The following is a 16,015-nucleotide window of genomic DNA, read 5'->3' on the forward strand; positions in this document are numbered from 1 at the left end:
GCAATTTTCCCCAAGTTGAACCTGTTTTGCCTGTGACAGTAACTGTTGAGCAATCACCCTGTCTTTATCTTGACCCACGAGCTTTCTCATCCTATTTTCTTCCTCTGTCCTGCTCAGGAGGAGGAATGAGTGAGCAGCTGGGTGAGAGTTTGGCTTTAAGCCCAACCACACCAGATTTTATAAATAATTTCAAATTACTTTAAATTTTAAGCCAAAATAATTTCTTGATGTACCTTCCTATCACATTCTAGATAATGTAGAGTGTCAGTCTTACAGTAATTTTTTTTTTTAATCCTTTGCCCACTACTTTTCTGAATCAGCTTTTCCTGCACATGTTATTTCCCTTATGTTGTTAACTGTTGCTTTCAGGGAAATTCTCCTTATTGTAGTAATTTATGAGTTTCTGGCTAACATTAAACATTGTTTTCAGTATAGGATTCTGTACTAACCCTTTTCTTCTATTTTTTTGATTCTACCTACTGCTGCAAGGCAGAAAAAGAAATTTATTCCTTCTACTTTGCAGCTGAAAAGTAAGGCTTAATCCATTTGCTAGTAAGAATTTAATAAACTATGTCTATTTTTGTGAAATCTGCAAATATTTTAACTAATTTAAACCATAAAAAGCTACCTAAATGGATAGAATTTGCACATGATTTTGGTTCTATATACAGTTTTCTGAGACTCCTGAATACGATCCCCTTAATATTCAGAGAACAAAACAGATCCATTATTCACCCAGCTTGGAATAATATAAAAGATTTCGATTAAGTACATGAAATCTCTATTACCATCAAAGGTCAATAACCTTTAACCAGCTATTTTAAATTCATTGTGAAAGTGAATTGTTAAAAACAAAAAGAAATTGTTAAAAACAAAACAAAATGCTTTGTAGAAAGGCAATAACTTTTTTTTTTTTTTCCTCTCTACGTGTGTCATAGTAGAAAAAGAAAAGCCATCTATGCCTTCAGGTAGATATGTTATTTAAACCTATATAATAATTACATAACATAATAATTCTTAGGAAAAAAAAATCACAACAGATGGTTTTCTTTTGGTTTTGTAATAATCTGCTAGTGCATAAACTCTCACTATACATTAGCCAAGAAAGATATTATTTTGCTTTCAGATACGTAGGTACTTAGCTCTTGAAAAAAAAGGGAAGTAAATATCCAGATACTGTTTTCTCAGATTAAATAACAAGGCTGATATTCTTGGAATGCACAGTTATCCTACTGAAAGCTGAAGCCTGAGATCTTGGAGGACAAAAGGGAACACCTTTTTTTTTTTGGAAGCAAATTACACAGTGAATGTGTCACCTCCTGTCACTTGTCAAATACAGAACCAAGAAATATCTGTCACTCATTTGTAGTTTATATCTGAGTCATCTAATCCACCACACAACTAAATACCACGAAAGGAAGTAAACAAAAATGTTGCATTCTTCAAAGCATTAAATATTTAAAACAGCCTAAAGGAAAAGGAGGAAACATAAGGATCATATGCCATAATCAGAATTTCACTGACACACTTCTACAGTAGAATATTCTGCCTCTAAAAACAAAGAGAACACATTAGCACTCATTTACAGATTGGCATTTTAAAAATAGCATTAATACAACAAAAGCTTTGCCTTAAAACACAAAGCTGATATTAATCTAAATAAAGGTTATGGAAGGTGCCAGGTGGACTTTCTTGATGATTCCAATAATCAGCCAGGTTCAGAATAAAACAGGACAAATAGTGTGTGTGTGGGGGGGGGGGGGGAGCGGACCAAACAAACAAACAAACCACCCTTTTTACACTTCCTAATATTTTCATTTCACCTCTGGAGGAAGACACTTACTTCCTGGAGGTAAACAATGAAAAGACAAGAGGCTACGGGTGTAAGTTGCAACAAAGAAAATTTCAACTGAAAATATTAAGACAAAAATAACATGAAGATGGCTGAGCACTGGAACAGGAGCCCAGAGAGATCATAGAATCTCCAACCCAACATGGCCCTGGGTAGCCTGGGCTACTCTCAGTTGGCCTTGCCGTGGCAGGACATTGCAGCAGACAGTCTCCCCATCTTATTTTTCAAAGTCCTCAAATGTCATGACTTTCTTTTCATAGCAAAACAAGAAAATCAGCAACATGCAAAGCCAATGATATCTTGGTGCAGAACAAATTTACCAGGGTTTACCAGTGTTTTCTTAGTGGCTGGTCAAATGAATAGCCCTTCTGCTCTTTAGTGACAGTTTTTCCTAGAACTCCACTAATGGTAACAGAAATTTAGACACCAAAGCTAGTGTATAGGCACCTACATATAGACCTGTAAATTTAAATATCATAACCTTAAACTGAACCCCATGCTATGCAGCAGACTTCTAGGTCTCAGCTAGTCATTCTGGACTCCCTTCATAGCACTTGGAAAGCAGCACGCAGTTCTGATTGATAGTAATTCAGACGGCCCATTACAGATTCCTATCTTTGAAGCGCCTCTTTTGCTCTCAGGAGGGTTTGCTCTGGAATGACTACCAGACACTTGATTTAGATAAATCGACCCCAATAAAGTCCTGGAGCTCAGGAGCACACCAGGCTTCTGAGTGTTCCTAGGACATGATCAAATATTATACAGTTAAGCTATTTCCACCACTTTCCTAAATATGAAATTTGATGCTGTATTTTCCTTTCCATCCTTGATTGGAGACATCTTAAATGAAGCTTCAAGTATACTAGAATTATTACCCAACACAAATGGTGTTCTGAATGTACAGAGGATATGTACCTCAACTTGTTTTCTCTTAGGTAAGTCAAGTCTGCTTATTGCTTTCTTCAGTCAATAATTAGTTTCAGTATACAATGTAACATCAGTTACATGACATAACATAACATCAGAGAAAGCTGATTTATGTACAGAAAAAGAGAATATTTTAAAGCAATACAAAGAATTTCATGTAGACTTCAGTAATATAATCTCCATATAATAATGAGCTATATTCCATAACAATAAAGTATATAAAAAAACTTTCAGGCAGTTGCTAGAGGATTAACTTTACTTTGCAATTTTGATACTCCTGTGCCCTAATAGATCATTTACAAACAGAACTCAAAGAGCTAACTTAGGTAATTAAATAAAAATATTTTAAAATGTGTAAATCACTAAAGGCATCTAAGGCTGTTATCAACTATGGCTCCAGGCCTTCCACAGAGTAAATTAGGTCCTCTTCAACAATGAAGAGGGAGTTCACTCACTAAGATCTGTAGTGCAGTTAAACAGATACAGTGAACTACCACAGTGATGAAATCCGTAAGAAATTATAAACACACAAGACTTCTAAGAACTTTAATGTCCCCAATTAGCAAAGTTTTCTGTAGCGTCAAAGCTACTTGTTCCAGTCTTACTTTGTTTCATCAAAGTAAACTGATAGCTTCTTGTTTTCTAGTTAGCTGAGCCATAAGGCACTTGATTTTATTTTTCTCTGAGAACTCTGCAATTAGAGGCAACACTTAGACTACAGTCTATTTTACACAGCAATCTCTTCTTCATGTTGTAAACCAGGCTGCAGAACTGAGTGGAGAATATTAAGGAAATGTTTTAGGAATCAGGGAAGAACGGAGAAGGGGAAATGTGCCTTATACATTGTATTTAAAGGGTGAGACTATGGGCGGGTGTTTCACAACACTACAGGCTGAAGATGGTATTTACTATAGGATCAGCTAGTGCTCCTGTACAGCAAGATTTTTGGGCCATGACATGGCTCTGTGTTGGGGTATGCATATGCAGGTGTGCATGGGGATGACTGCAATGATGAAGGCTTCACAAAAACAGTCCACAGAGAAACATGTAGTCTAGGCAATTCAAAATAATTCATACTTATCCAGACAGCTTTATTTCCTTCAAGGATTCCCTCCTCAATTACTATTAACCATGGGAGGCTATACAAATATTTCAGAAGATACTAATTAAATTTTAAAAAGTAAGTGCAAAATAAGGGTACTTTGAGCTGTCAGTTGTTACAAGAGTAGTAACAGACCAAGCAAAGTTGATGGGCATTTTGTCATTGATCACACAGTGCCATGATTTCACGCAGTATTGCAATTAAGGAGTAGGATTGATCTACCCTAACAGTCTAAAACTAAGACTGATAAACTACTGCTTGTCAACTTAAATTCTTATTAGTCAGTGGAAAGAAACAGTTCTGGAAATCAGTTCTCCTCACCTAGCCAGGTGGTTGAAGAGTTGAAACGATACAAGCATTTCCTATTTCTCTCTATTGACCAAAAGAAAAGGTCTGGATGATTAGCTCAGGCTTAGCTGTCTAAAGTTAGTAGAGGTAGATCTCACCTTCATAATGCTTAGGGTTTTTTTCTTTGGATACTGCCCAGATTCACAGAATCATTGTTTAATGAGGAACAGTGCCTCTCCTGTCTACTGGAAAAGAGGTAACACTGATAACATTAGAGTCATAAAAATCCACTGTTTCATAAAAGGTCCTTCAATGTAGACACTTTGCCAAGAAACTATCAAATCTTTTTCTTTTCTTCCCCCCCCCCCCCCCCCCCCCCCAATCTATTTTATTTTGGAACCAAACAAAAAGAGAGACAAACTAAGGAAAGAGGAAGCATTTTCTGATAGATCTGCATTAATAATTGCAAGTAAGCAGACTACGTCTTGTTGTAGGCTACATGTTAAATACCACATCAGCCAAAGTATTTGGAGCATTTAGATTCAAAATATCTGCATTTTGCAAGGCAATCCAGTTTTCAGAAGCTAAACCTCTCTTGCTGTTAGAAAAATCCAAAACCAGAGTTCATGAGCTGTAAAGACTTTGCCAGGCACCAAGGAAGCAAAATTATAAAATATACCTGTAATACAGTGGATGTGTTATGGCCTAACAGTATAGGACCTGACATTGAGTGTAGTTTCCTTGCCAGTTTAACTTCTCTTTTAAGTGTTCACTAACAGGATATAACTTAACTTAGTTATATAGTTAACTTAGTTAACTTTTAAAACAGTTTTCTTCTGTGGAGGCAATGTTGAAATTACACGTTTTTACATTACTGCTCATTATTTCTGCATAGTACATTTTCTTCAGTCTTATGATGAGCCACATACAATGTTAAGGTAAGCTATTGTAGTCAAAAGCAATGTTAGAAATCTCACTTCAGAACCCTTATCTAAGTTTGGAACTGGTGAATAACAAACCTTTTTTTCAATACAGGTCCTGTCATGTATAACATATTAAGCATACTTCATAATAGAAATCTAGCTACAGTATTTTCTCAATACAAACCAAAACCAATACTAATATTTTTGAATAAGTGATAAAGTTTCATTCAGATGAGTTGCAGACATTTATTTATTTAATAGTCTGTCACTGGAAAAAAAATACTCTGAGGCTCTACATAACTCACATGTGAAATGAAACAAAATGTGAAACCTAGTCCTCACACTGTTAAATTAGTTATTTTAAAAGCTTCTGCATTACTGCAATTTTTTGTGCTTGGAATTCACATTCTTGCAGCTCCATTTGAATGGGCAAAACCAGATCTGATGATGACCACTGCCACTAAGCTTTGTTAGTTGTTCCAGTCAAAATGCACTGAAAATTTTTATGACTCCAAATCTTCTGCCCCTTCATCTCCAAACTAATACAGTTCCACTGGCTTCATTGCTGACTTACATCAAATCAATATCCATCCTTTTTGGTTTTGTGTCATGGTCAATAAAAACATTCCAGAAGCTGAAGAGCTGACTTACCATTTTCTTCCAAGTACATGAGAAGGATGCTGCTAGATTCAGTCCCTTCTATGGCATAATCAAGTGCAATGTTGCCATTAACATCTTGCAGCAGCACGTTTGCTCCAGCCTACAGACAAGAATTAAAAACATTTTAGGATTTTATAGTGAAATCTCAAAACACTACTGGAGTTCTTATACATTCCCATTCAGAAACAAAGCTGGAATTCTTAGGCAGCAGGCTGATTATAACCTGAAACAAAACAAAACACACCAAAAAAAGCAAATACAAAATAAAGGACTCTTGAATGTCAAAAAGGGCTGGCTTTGTTTGGAACAGCTGACACTGCTGCCACCCTAGCTGTCCAGCCTGCCTTTACTGCACAGATGTCTGAACTGCTCACCAGTGAATTTTGGAACCACCACTATTTGCAGCACAGCATTTTAAAGTAAAGTAAGCTGTCACCAATTTCGGTCTGCCTTAAAACACTACACAGTAAACAGCAGCGGTTCAAAAGCTGACTGACAAGCAGCACAGACACCCATGCAGTAAGGATGGGTAGACAGCTGGTACGGGTAACCTTGTCAGCTAGCCCAACCTCTTATGGCCTCATCCATCAATCCAACCTCGAAGAGAACCATCCCTTGCTAAATAAAATTGCCATTTGTCACCAACTGGAGACAATGAAAGTGAGCTTGATGATTTCAACTGTAGTCCCTAAAAGAGCCAACCTAACATTTCTATGAGTTTCATTCAAAATTCAAAATAAAGGACAGATAACTTAAAGGAGCCATTATGAAGGGGAGGAGGGGGATGGGTATAGATTAATAAGAAGCTTGAAAAGAAACCACCAGCACAATAAGAAAACTTGTATTTTCTATACTAAATATTGTTAATGTAAGAATGTGCACTATGAAGGGCAATTTTTTTTTTTTTTTAATAGGAAAGCTCTCATCCTTGAAAAATTATAAATGTCTAGAGGACATAAAAGTTTACATTACAGTGAAATGTCATGTATCTTCTTTAAGAGGCCATAACTTTAATTCATTTCAAGTGTTCTCTCTATGGCTTTTAACTGCAAAGAATTATGAAATAAGAGTGACCTCTGGTAAATTTAATTACTTTTCTTACCAGCTTCTATGATAAAAAGTTTGACTAATAAAAATGAGGGGTACCAACGACAGCCTTTCTTAAAACCACAGTGGCAGAGGTCAACTGTAATAAGGAATTACTAATAGAAGGTATGACTGCTTCTTTCAGGAGCTTACTCTGTAAGTACTGTATCAAAGTAAAACTCGTAATGGGCTCAGATTCTGGCTCAGAGTGAACTATGACATGAAAACCAAGCATATTCGTGTGGGTTTCATGTCATCAGACTTAAGGTGTTGAAGCTGGACTGCCAGTTGGAGATGATCTCCTGGGTTCCCATTGTAGTGATGAGGGGACAGACAGGCATCAAAGAATGACTCACCTCAGCTATCTCCAACACCTCAGATATCCTGCTAGACCATGTCCTACACAATAAAATAATCTATCCTGCTAAAAAGTATGCTACTTTCTTTTAGTGCCTGTCTTGCTGCACTGACTGTAAGGGGAATCTAGACAGCAAATTTAGATTAGATGCATATCTTTTATATTGCTAAACAAGATTAGATGAGAGAAGTTGATTATCATGCCTAGTGAAAAGGAATGGAAGAAAGCTTATAATGAAAGAGATTTAAAAGGTATAAAATCTTATATTCATTATAGTGCTATGAAAATAAATTTCTGCTTGCCTGTCCTGCCAGACAAAATTAAAATGATGATCAAAAATCAAACAAAGGATGGATTTGAAGATCATAATATCCTTGCAGGATGGTTTAACAACTATTTATTGCACTTGTTCCACTACTAGGAATCATGGTTTTTTGTTTGCTTTGCTTTCTACTCACAGCCATGAGAGTTTGCTGGTGATGGTAGAGTCAAGGAAGTAACACATTTTCCTATCTAGTTGACTTGCATAGGATAAAAAAGCAAAGTCTTGAAGGTACCTATCCTGCCCCGCATGTAAATAATCTCCAGGCAATGTCAGAAGAAGGTCAGGAGCACAATAATAAAACAAACCTACATGCATTTTCTTCCTTGTTAAGAAATCAAAAGACCATTGACATATTAAATTCAGGAAAAGTAGGGTAATTACCTTGGCCAGCAGCAGACTTTTCATTCGTCTCTAAGATGTAATGTCATTGAAAGAAAGATATAACATGGAATTACTGAGCTCCAAGTAATTTTTATTGGGTAGTTCTATATAATTCATTTCTTAAGGAATGTTCGCAATGCTCCCAAACAGAAGGTCAACTTTGGTGAAAGCTGTGGCAGCAGAGGTAGGACAAGATCTCAGAATTCAGGTAAAGAAGCAATTCTGGAAAATGGTGCACATTTAAAAGTAGTATCTTGCTTCAAAAAGAAATATTTTGTGGGTTTTAATAATAAGTATTTTTAATATGGTGTATCATCCCTGCCTCCCAGATTTGTATCATCTGCGAACTTACTGAGGATGTGCTCTGTCTCACTGTCCAGGTTATTAATGAAGACCTTGAACAGCGCTGGACCCACTATTAACCCATGGGCTACATCACTAGTGAACAGCCTCCAGCTGGACTTTGTGCTGCTGATCACAACACTCCGGGCCCAGCCACTTAGCCAGTTTTCAATCCACCTCACTGCCTACTTACCTAACCCACACTTTGTCTGTGAGGGTGCCATGGGACACAGTATCAAAAGTCTTACTAAAACAGAGGTAAATGACATCCACTACGCACTCCTCACCCAAGATAGCCACCACATTGAAGACTGTTTGATTCATCTGACTTCAGCATATCTAATTTTAAGAACTGTACCAAATGTTTTGAGAATAACCACTAACACTGTGATTTATAAAGTCTGTCGCTGGCTATAAAAAGTTTCACGTTGGGGAATTTTACTTAATTTATTGGCTAACTAACAAACTTTTAATTACTGATTCTGCTACCAAAAAATAGCAATAGGCAAACAAACACTTAGAGAACTACACTTGGACTCCTCGCCAGACACCATTCCTCCCCTTCCCATTTCCAATCCCCTTGCTGCCAGCACACTACGCCTGCAGAGGGCTGTGCAGTAGATTGGAGTCAGCACATTGTGGTTCCTCTTCTTTGAAGGCTCCTTGTTTCTTCCTCCACTGCTCTGGCATGGACTCCTTCACCGGCCACAGTCCTGCCAGAGACATAACTCCCCCCAAGTCCTCTGCTCAGTCCTCACTTTGGGCAGTTCTTTCACTCCAGCCCTGCTTGCAGCCCCCTGCTGCCAGCATCATGTGGGTTTTGCCCAGTACCAAACTCCAGTGTACTTTAGAAAGAAAGGCATTCTAGGTATAGAAAGGTGGGAATTTCTACTGTATTTCCCTTCCTTAATGTACTGCACGATATCCTGCCAAAAAGATGCCTGACAGGTTGTCAGTATGACGTGAACTGTACACACCAATATTTTGAAGTGCTCCTAGTATGGACATTTCTTCCTGTTCATTCTGACTACACATTTGCTCACAATACATTGGAAATTACTCGCTGCTAAATGTGACACAGACTTTTCAGTTGCTCAGGATTTCTTTTATTCCCAGGCACCTCTCAGTTAGTTATTGCCAGTCCTGAAAGCTAATTTGAAATCTTATTTTCTAATTATAATGCAATCTTTCCATTTAGCTACTTGAGTAAGTAAAGACAAGATGGCAGTCCCACAGGTGGCAGAAGACACGGCAGAAGCTCACACAGGTAACTGGCAGGAGTCAGAGCAGAATAAATGAAAGAGCGAAGCAAACTAGGAAGCAGAAAAGCAGCAGGCTCAAGTAAAAGTACAGACAGAGCACAACAAAGATGTGGAATATTTTGCAGGTAGCAAATGTCACAAAAACTGTACCTTTAGTTCAAATTGAGACAGCCAAAATTGTGCTAAATTTTTAGAATTAGAGCTGCAGATGGAATTCAGATTATCTGAATACAGTCCTACTTTGTTCTTAGGTTTCTGTTCATAGCTCTTGAAGAATATATGAGGACAACTGTCCCAAGGCTGCTGATATTAGAGTTTCCAAATTTATATGCATACCTTGTTTATATTCAAAATGCAATTCTGTATTTACTCCATTTCAGTTCAAATATTTTATCCACCCACTTGAATTCTGCATGCAGTGCTCAGCATACATGAAAAGTTACTGGTTTACCCATTCTCAACAAATCCTCGTTCTCAAGTCATTTCTCAATAAAAAGACACATGTATTGCAAAATTTTATTAAATATATACCATAAATACAAAACTATTTTTAAGAAAAATATTTGTCTGCAATGATAAATTGCTTCTGGTTTAGAAAGGCTGCAGAAGAAATATCTTTAAATATATTATTGAAAAATGTTCCCAAAGACACCTAGTTCAATACACAGAATGCAAAATGCAACTGAAGTGCATGCTCTGCTATGTAGAACAAGATCCATAGAGAGCATATGAGAGTGAACTCTGGTGATCAATAACTGAGTAGACAGTGCCAGATTTGCACACTATCCCTGTATGACCAGATATCAGAGCCTGCTGCCAAAGAGAAAATACCTTTGGCTAGTGAAAGAAGATAAGATTTCCCTTCTGGTTCCAGAAATGATGATTGAGAAGACTTCACTTTATCTTAGGATCACTTTATTATGCATTTTCTAATCCTGTTTTAATTTCTGCCTATTTACTTATTTGAAGAATCTCTAACACGTTTTCATTTAAGACAAACTGAGTAGAATAGCTTAAATCCACATACATGCAAAATTGGTGACCCTAAAGATTAGGTACTGAGCTCAGGAGCAATATGGCATGAGGTAGGTTGGCTGTGAACAGTTTCACATTAGCAATCCATGTGCACACCCCATTTTTGTTGCCAACATGAAGTAGTTTGAGATTACTTCCCATTCAGTGGAAGAGAGATTAACAACTTCAAACTCACTGTAGAGTACATGATACAACGTACATTCCCACTATAACTTATCCCATGAGCACATCTTTGTATAGCTAAACTTCCAGCTAATTTAGGATAGTACAGGGAAGAGCAACACTTTGCACACCAGGACATAGTAGGAATTGAACTCTTCCTTCCCAAATAATATTCCAGAAGCTGGAGAAAGAGCCAAATAGCTTCTGAAGTCCAAGCACTATTGGAAGTTTTGATTTGCAAGAACTTACAAAAAATAATAACTTCATCACATAATCTCATGTGAACGAACTGTGAGCATAGCCAGAGTACTCTACAGGGCTCTGTCCCTACACAAGCTGCTCCTTGCCACTTGACCCAAACGCAAAAGAATAAATGCAGTCACAAACTCATCGTACTATGTTGCTGTAGCTATATCCCAGTAAATCAATGTCCAAACTCGCCCTAGTAAAATAAGAGCTGAGTTTAGTCCATGTTCTACGTTTGGGAAGCCTAATTAGTGATACTGTGAACTCACAAGCAAACAATTTTTTTTTTCATTTTCTCCATCAATCTGTCCTTTTTTTTAAGAATTAATTGAAATCTAAAAATCTATCATGCACAGGGGCAAACCTTTAAATACTTGATTTTTTAAAAAGTGCACAACAGATAAAGGTTTATCAGTGCTATTTACTCGCTGGATAATAATCCTTGCTACTCTTTCTTATTCCCAGTGTTTCTTACACATTTTATCTCATGATTCCCAAATGAGAAATATCTCTACCTACCATTACTTGAGAAAGAACAAGGACCCAGGAATTTCCATTCTGAGGAATGTGTCCTTCTTTACAGATTTAAAACTATTTCTTTCCTTCGTCTCTCTGAATTCCACAATCTTTTGTGTATCAGCAGCCTAACTTCAAATGTACCAAAATTTACATAGTATTTCTTTCCTCTTTGTGAACCACTATTTCCAAAATGGAAAGGCTAGCATTTTTTCAGTAACAGCTTGGACAATTCACTTCTTCTTCTTTTTTTTAAATATAACCACATGATTTACAAACTGTTCCTTTTTATAACATGACGTTAACCATGTAAGTAGACCAAGGCTAAATGTAGTTCTTCACAAAACATTTGTGGCGTTTCACTTTTTGTTACATGAGCAGTTAAGTTTTTCCCCATTTATTGACCTACTTCACATTAATTCCGTTAAAAGGTTTTGCTCATGGAAGGATGGCCAAGGTTTACACACACAGACACATGCGTGCTCTCATGTATACTGTGGTTACTGCGCAAATGGTACATCCTTCCGAAAGCCTTTAGTATACGATCAGTTAAAAACAAAGCAACAGTAATCAGGATATAATGCTCTATTTGCTTTCGAGCAAGGAAACACACAGGAAATCACACATGCTCATGGGCCCCATGATGCTATGTGATCTTGCTCTCTGACCTCAAAGGTTTGCATAAATTTCCATTCAAAATACCAAATCCCAGAAATATAGCTGGCTCCTCTTTTTGTGACTCCTATTGAGCTTGTTTGACTCTCATTCATTAACAAAGCGAAAGGGAAAAAGTTGCCCTACAGAGTACCATGTTTTAAGTCATTAACACTCGATCTCACTTTTCACAAATTATTGGAGCTAAGCAGAACAGGAACCGTTCTCAAGGCAGGGCTTAAAAAAAGTCAGACTTCTGCACATTAGCAAACCACAGACAACAAAATAAAAGATTAAATGAGATTGAGCAGCTGCTCTCAGTTCAAAAGCATGTTTTCCTTCCAACTCATTTCAACAACAGATTTTCTGAAGGCAGAAAATTATTTCACAGAAATAACAATTTAGTTACTAGAAGAGCTGGGGAAAAAAAACAAATGAGGTTTTCAGTGATTACGATTATAGATCCTCCACTGACAGTTTCCTTAGCTGTTCCTATCATAATCCAGGTTTACCTGCTTACTAAGAAAATGGACACACACAAGCTGAGTTACTAATTTTGTTTTCTCTTTTTGGGTATGCAACAATCTAGAAACTATTTTACTAAATCTAGATATTGTCTCTCAGAATACTGATTGCAGTCTTAATACTTTCATTTTAACTTTTTCAACAGAATTCTTTAAGGATGCCCCTTCCCCATGACGCTGTAGATTCTTAAGATATTTGGGATATAGTTAATTGGTTTCTATCAACTCCAGAGCAAAGCAAGGATTCCTGTTCCAGAACGAAAGGTCAAAAGAAGCTCATGAAAAAGCCAGGTATCCCTTGAGCATCTTCAGGACTAGAAGCCTACCACGCAGCTTATCTATTTCTAAATTTTTACTTTTATTCCTCCTCCCCCTGGGCTTGACAGAGAACAGAAGAGGGATCACAAATGTTTATAAACCATCTATAAAGATACGTAAGTTCCATTATAGTCTATGGCACACCATACAATCACCTCCAAGCTGCTCTAGCTTCTGTTTTGGCTTTAATGACCCTTAATGTAGCCTGCCGAAAGAAAAGAAAAAAAAAAGACAACATACTCCCTTTACCGAAGACAGGAGTGAGACTGATAGAAAACCATTCCCCAAGTAGGGATATCTGCTATACAGCTAAGCATAGCAGCCTCTTGTCTTTTATATACTTCAAAGGAAAACAAATAATTTAAAATTTCAGCTGCTGAAAAGCAACATTTCACAGGCCTGTTCTTCATCCTTTTTAGGGCAGTTTCCATCACTGCAGCCTGAGGGGACACACCGGGTCTTTGATTAAATGGGAATTTCAGTAAGTCAAGCCTGATGACTTGAGGTTCAAAGTACTGTGTTTTATAAATAATAATCTATAACTTTTCTCAGGCAGTTAAGTTATTTGCAGGTAGTTAAATTCCACATCCAAACACCACCACCCCTAATGGTAATGGATACCAGACCTAGGCATAACTTTTCCAAAATAATAAGAATTTACTGAGGAAAACCTATTTATTGAAACCTGAACTTTTAAAAGTATTGAAGAAATGCAAACAGCAGTCTCATTGTGTAAGAATTTCCAAACTGAAAATATTTTCTTCCTTTCTTTCCAGAGTGTCTCTTAGCAAAATAATCCGAACAAGAACTCAAACTCCATACAGCAATTCAGAAGTAAAATCTGTGGATCACAAATCAAAATAAGAACTGAAAAGATCTAACTGCATCCATCATGCTTGCAATCTGATACACTAACAAATGTTCTGTGCATGCCTTACATGGGCTTGTGTAGCTACAGAGAACATTACGGGAACAAATCCTCCTGCTCAGCTGATTTCCTTCATAGTAGGGCATCATGTAAAGGCATTTTCAAGAAAACAAATTCTCCCTTAATACAAAGGGAAAAACCTCTCACTTCCTTTTAAATGGACTTGCAGAGAGCACAGCTTTGTAAATGGGGTGGCCCAGTGCACCAGCTGCAGGAGTCTTCCATAACCTTGAGTCAGTGGTTACCTGCAGCTCATTTGAAGCAGGAGTTCCCACCTCTCACAGAGGAAAGATACTGTTGATCAGCTGTCTGCAATCTTTGTTCTATTTCAGGGCTTTAAACTTGGTAAAAGTTGCTACTGTCTATAAACTCGTGCCTGTCACATTACCAAAATTATTCTTTCACGAGAAGCAGGAACTGTCTGCCATCTGGATGAGCTTAACTTGTGATATAAGTAAAGGTTTGAATTCATTTTCAACATGCCTGATCCCACATCACAAAACCACAAATACAAAGCTCAATCCCTTATGTCTGTGACAGCGCAGCCTACAGAACCAAAGCTGAATTCAGAGCCTTGTCAGTGCCCTCCGGGCACATAAAATAAACTAAAGAGGAGAGATTGTATAATGCCAAAAAGACACTTTAAAGGAAATCAGGAGATAACTCAGTGCCAAAAATTTTATGCCAATAGACTTACATAATTGCTAAAACATATGCATTTGTATTAATATAAATTTATGCTATGCCATTACTACTTATTTTTTTCCCTCATAGCTACATGCTAGACGAGTCAGAGAAGTTGGAAATTCACTCATCTTTGCGTAAGTAAAGTATTTCAGCTGCTGTGTGGATACAAGTTCTTTAATTCAAGGCACTTCTGGGTTCCACGTTGCAAAAATGGGCATCAAAATCCGAATGTGCAACTTAACTCTTGGTCAAAACAGACTTTTTTGTTATAATCTAGAAATTAGGATTTACGGATGCATGCCAATGTGCATTAAAGAATATTACAGTGTTTCAAAAATCCCAGACATCTTAACTTCTGTGACACATTGGTTAAGAAAGGATAAACAAATGTGCCAATACAGTGGCTGTGTATAAAAAGCATCATGTAGATGTACATATGTAAGATCACCAATGCCTACAGAAATACCCAATTGTATTTGAAAACATACTTCTTGAGTTACTTCACACAAGTAATGAAAATATTATTTTAACATCATCAAAGTTCCACAACCATTTTGATAACCATTTAATTAATGAATAAGGCATTTTTTTCCTTAAACTAATCGAATGTAGGCAATGTCAGTTCACAGAAATTATTTTCAGCGGAGTTAAGAAAGAGAAAAAAAGACTGTCACAGCACATATTACAGATTGCTTGACAGGCATAGTCTGTTCGACTAATGCATTCAGAAGATAAAAGAATTAGCACTGATGACTGAAAACTAAAGACCAACATTTTCCCATCTGTTTGTGCACCATGGGGACTTGCATTCCGCCCATCAGCTGGAAGGCATGTAAAAGGCAAATAAAATCCCACTCAGTTCCAGTACTGAACACTTCTGATAACACTGCAGAAGTATAGTATGTTTTCAATAACATCTTTCAAAGTAAAATACAACTAAGCATACAGTTAGGAGATGAAAAGTTAAAATCTACTAACCCAGAAGCCATCAAACAAAAATTAATGTACATTTCTCAAGTTACCACTATTTCTGTGCCCTAGCACAACAACATTCATGAGGATTTGGGAACATTCTATTAATTCTAAATGCATACAGATATTTACTTGGATCTTAATTAGTTGGCAAGTCAGCTTTCATGGCTGTTCTTCATATTCTGACTCCTAGCATACATCGCCAAGGTTTCTTGAAATGTAAGGTCTTAATTTCTAAGCTAAACAAACTCTGGTTTCCTTGACTTAGCTTTACCTCAAGGAATTATTTTTATTTTCTGTCTTCTCCCACCTAAATATCTGAAAACATGCAGAATCATCAAGTTAGTTTGCTGAGAAATTTGGACAGAACTATTTTTTGTTATAACCATTTCTGTTTCTTTACTTCCATACTTCATTCTGTATTTTCCCAATGACTTCAACTAATCATTCTTAACATAATCAAAATC

The 16,015-nt window shown here is 36.9% G+C and overlaps 1 protein-coding gene across 3 annotated transcripts in view; it reads right to left on the reverse strand.

The window, feature by feature from the left end:
• MYO16 (myosin XVI) overlaps positions 1-16,015 on the reverse strand; it is a 406,643-nt gene that overhangs the window by 235,111 nt on the left and 155,517 nt on the right. For all 3 annotated transcript variants that reach the window (XM_075740353.1, XM_075740347.1, XM_075740336.1), the window contains one exon: positions 5,744-5,852. In XM_075740353.1, coding sequence (XP_075596468.1) covers positions 5,744-5,852 — 109 coding nt within the window. The remainder of the gene's footprint in view (positions 1-5,743; positions 5,853-16,015) is intronic.

Source organism: Balearica regulorum, chromosome 1, assembly GCF_011004875.1.
Source record: "Balearica regulorum gibbericeps isolate bBalReg1 chromosome 1, bBalReg1.pri, whole genome shotgun sequence".
NCBI lineage: Eukaryota > Metazoa > Chordata > Aves > Gruiformes > Gruidae > Balearica > Balearica regulorum.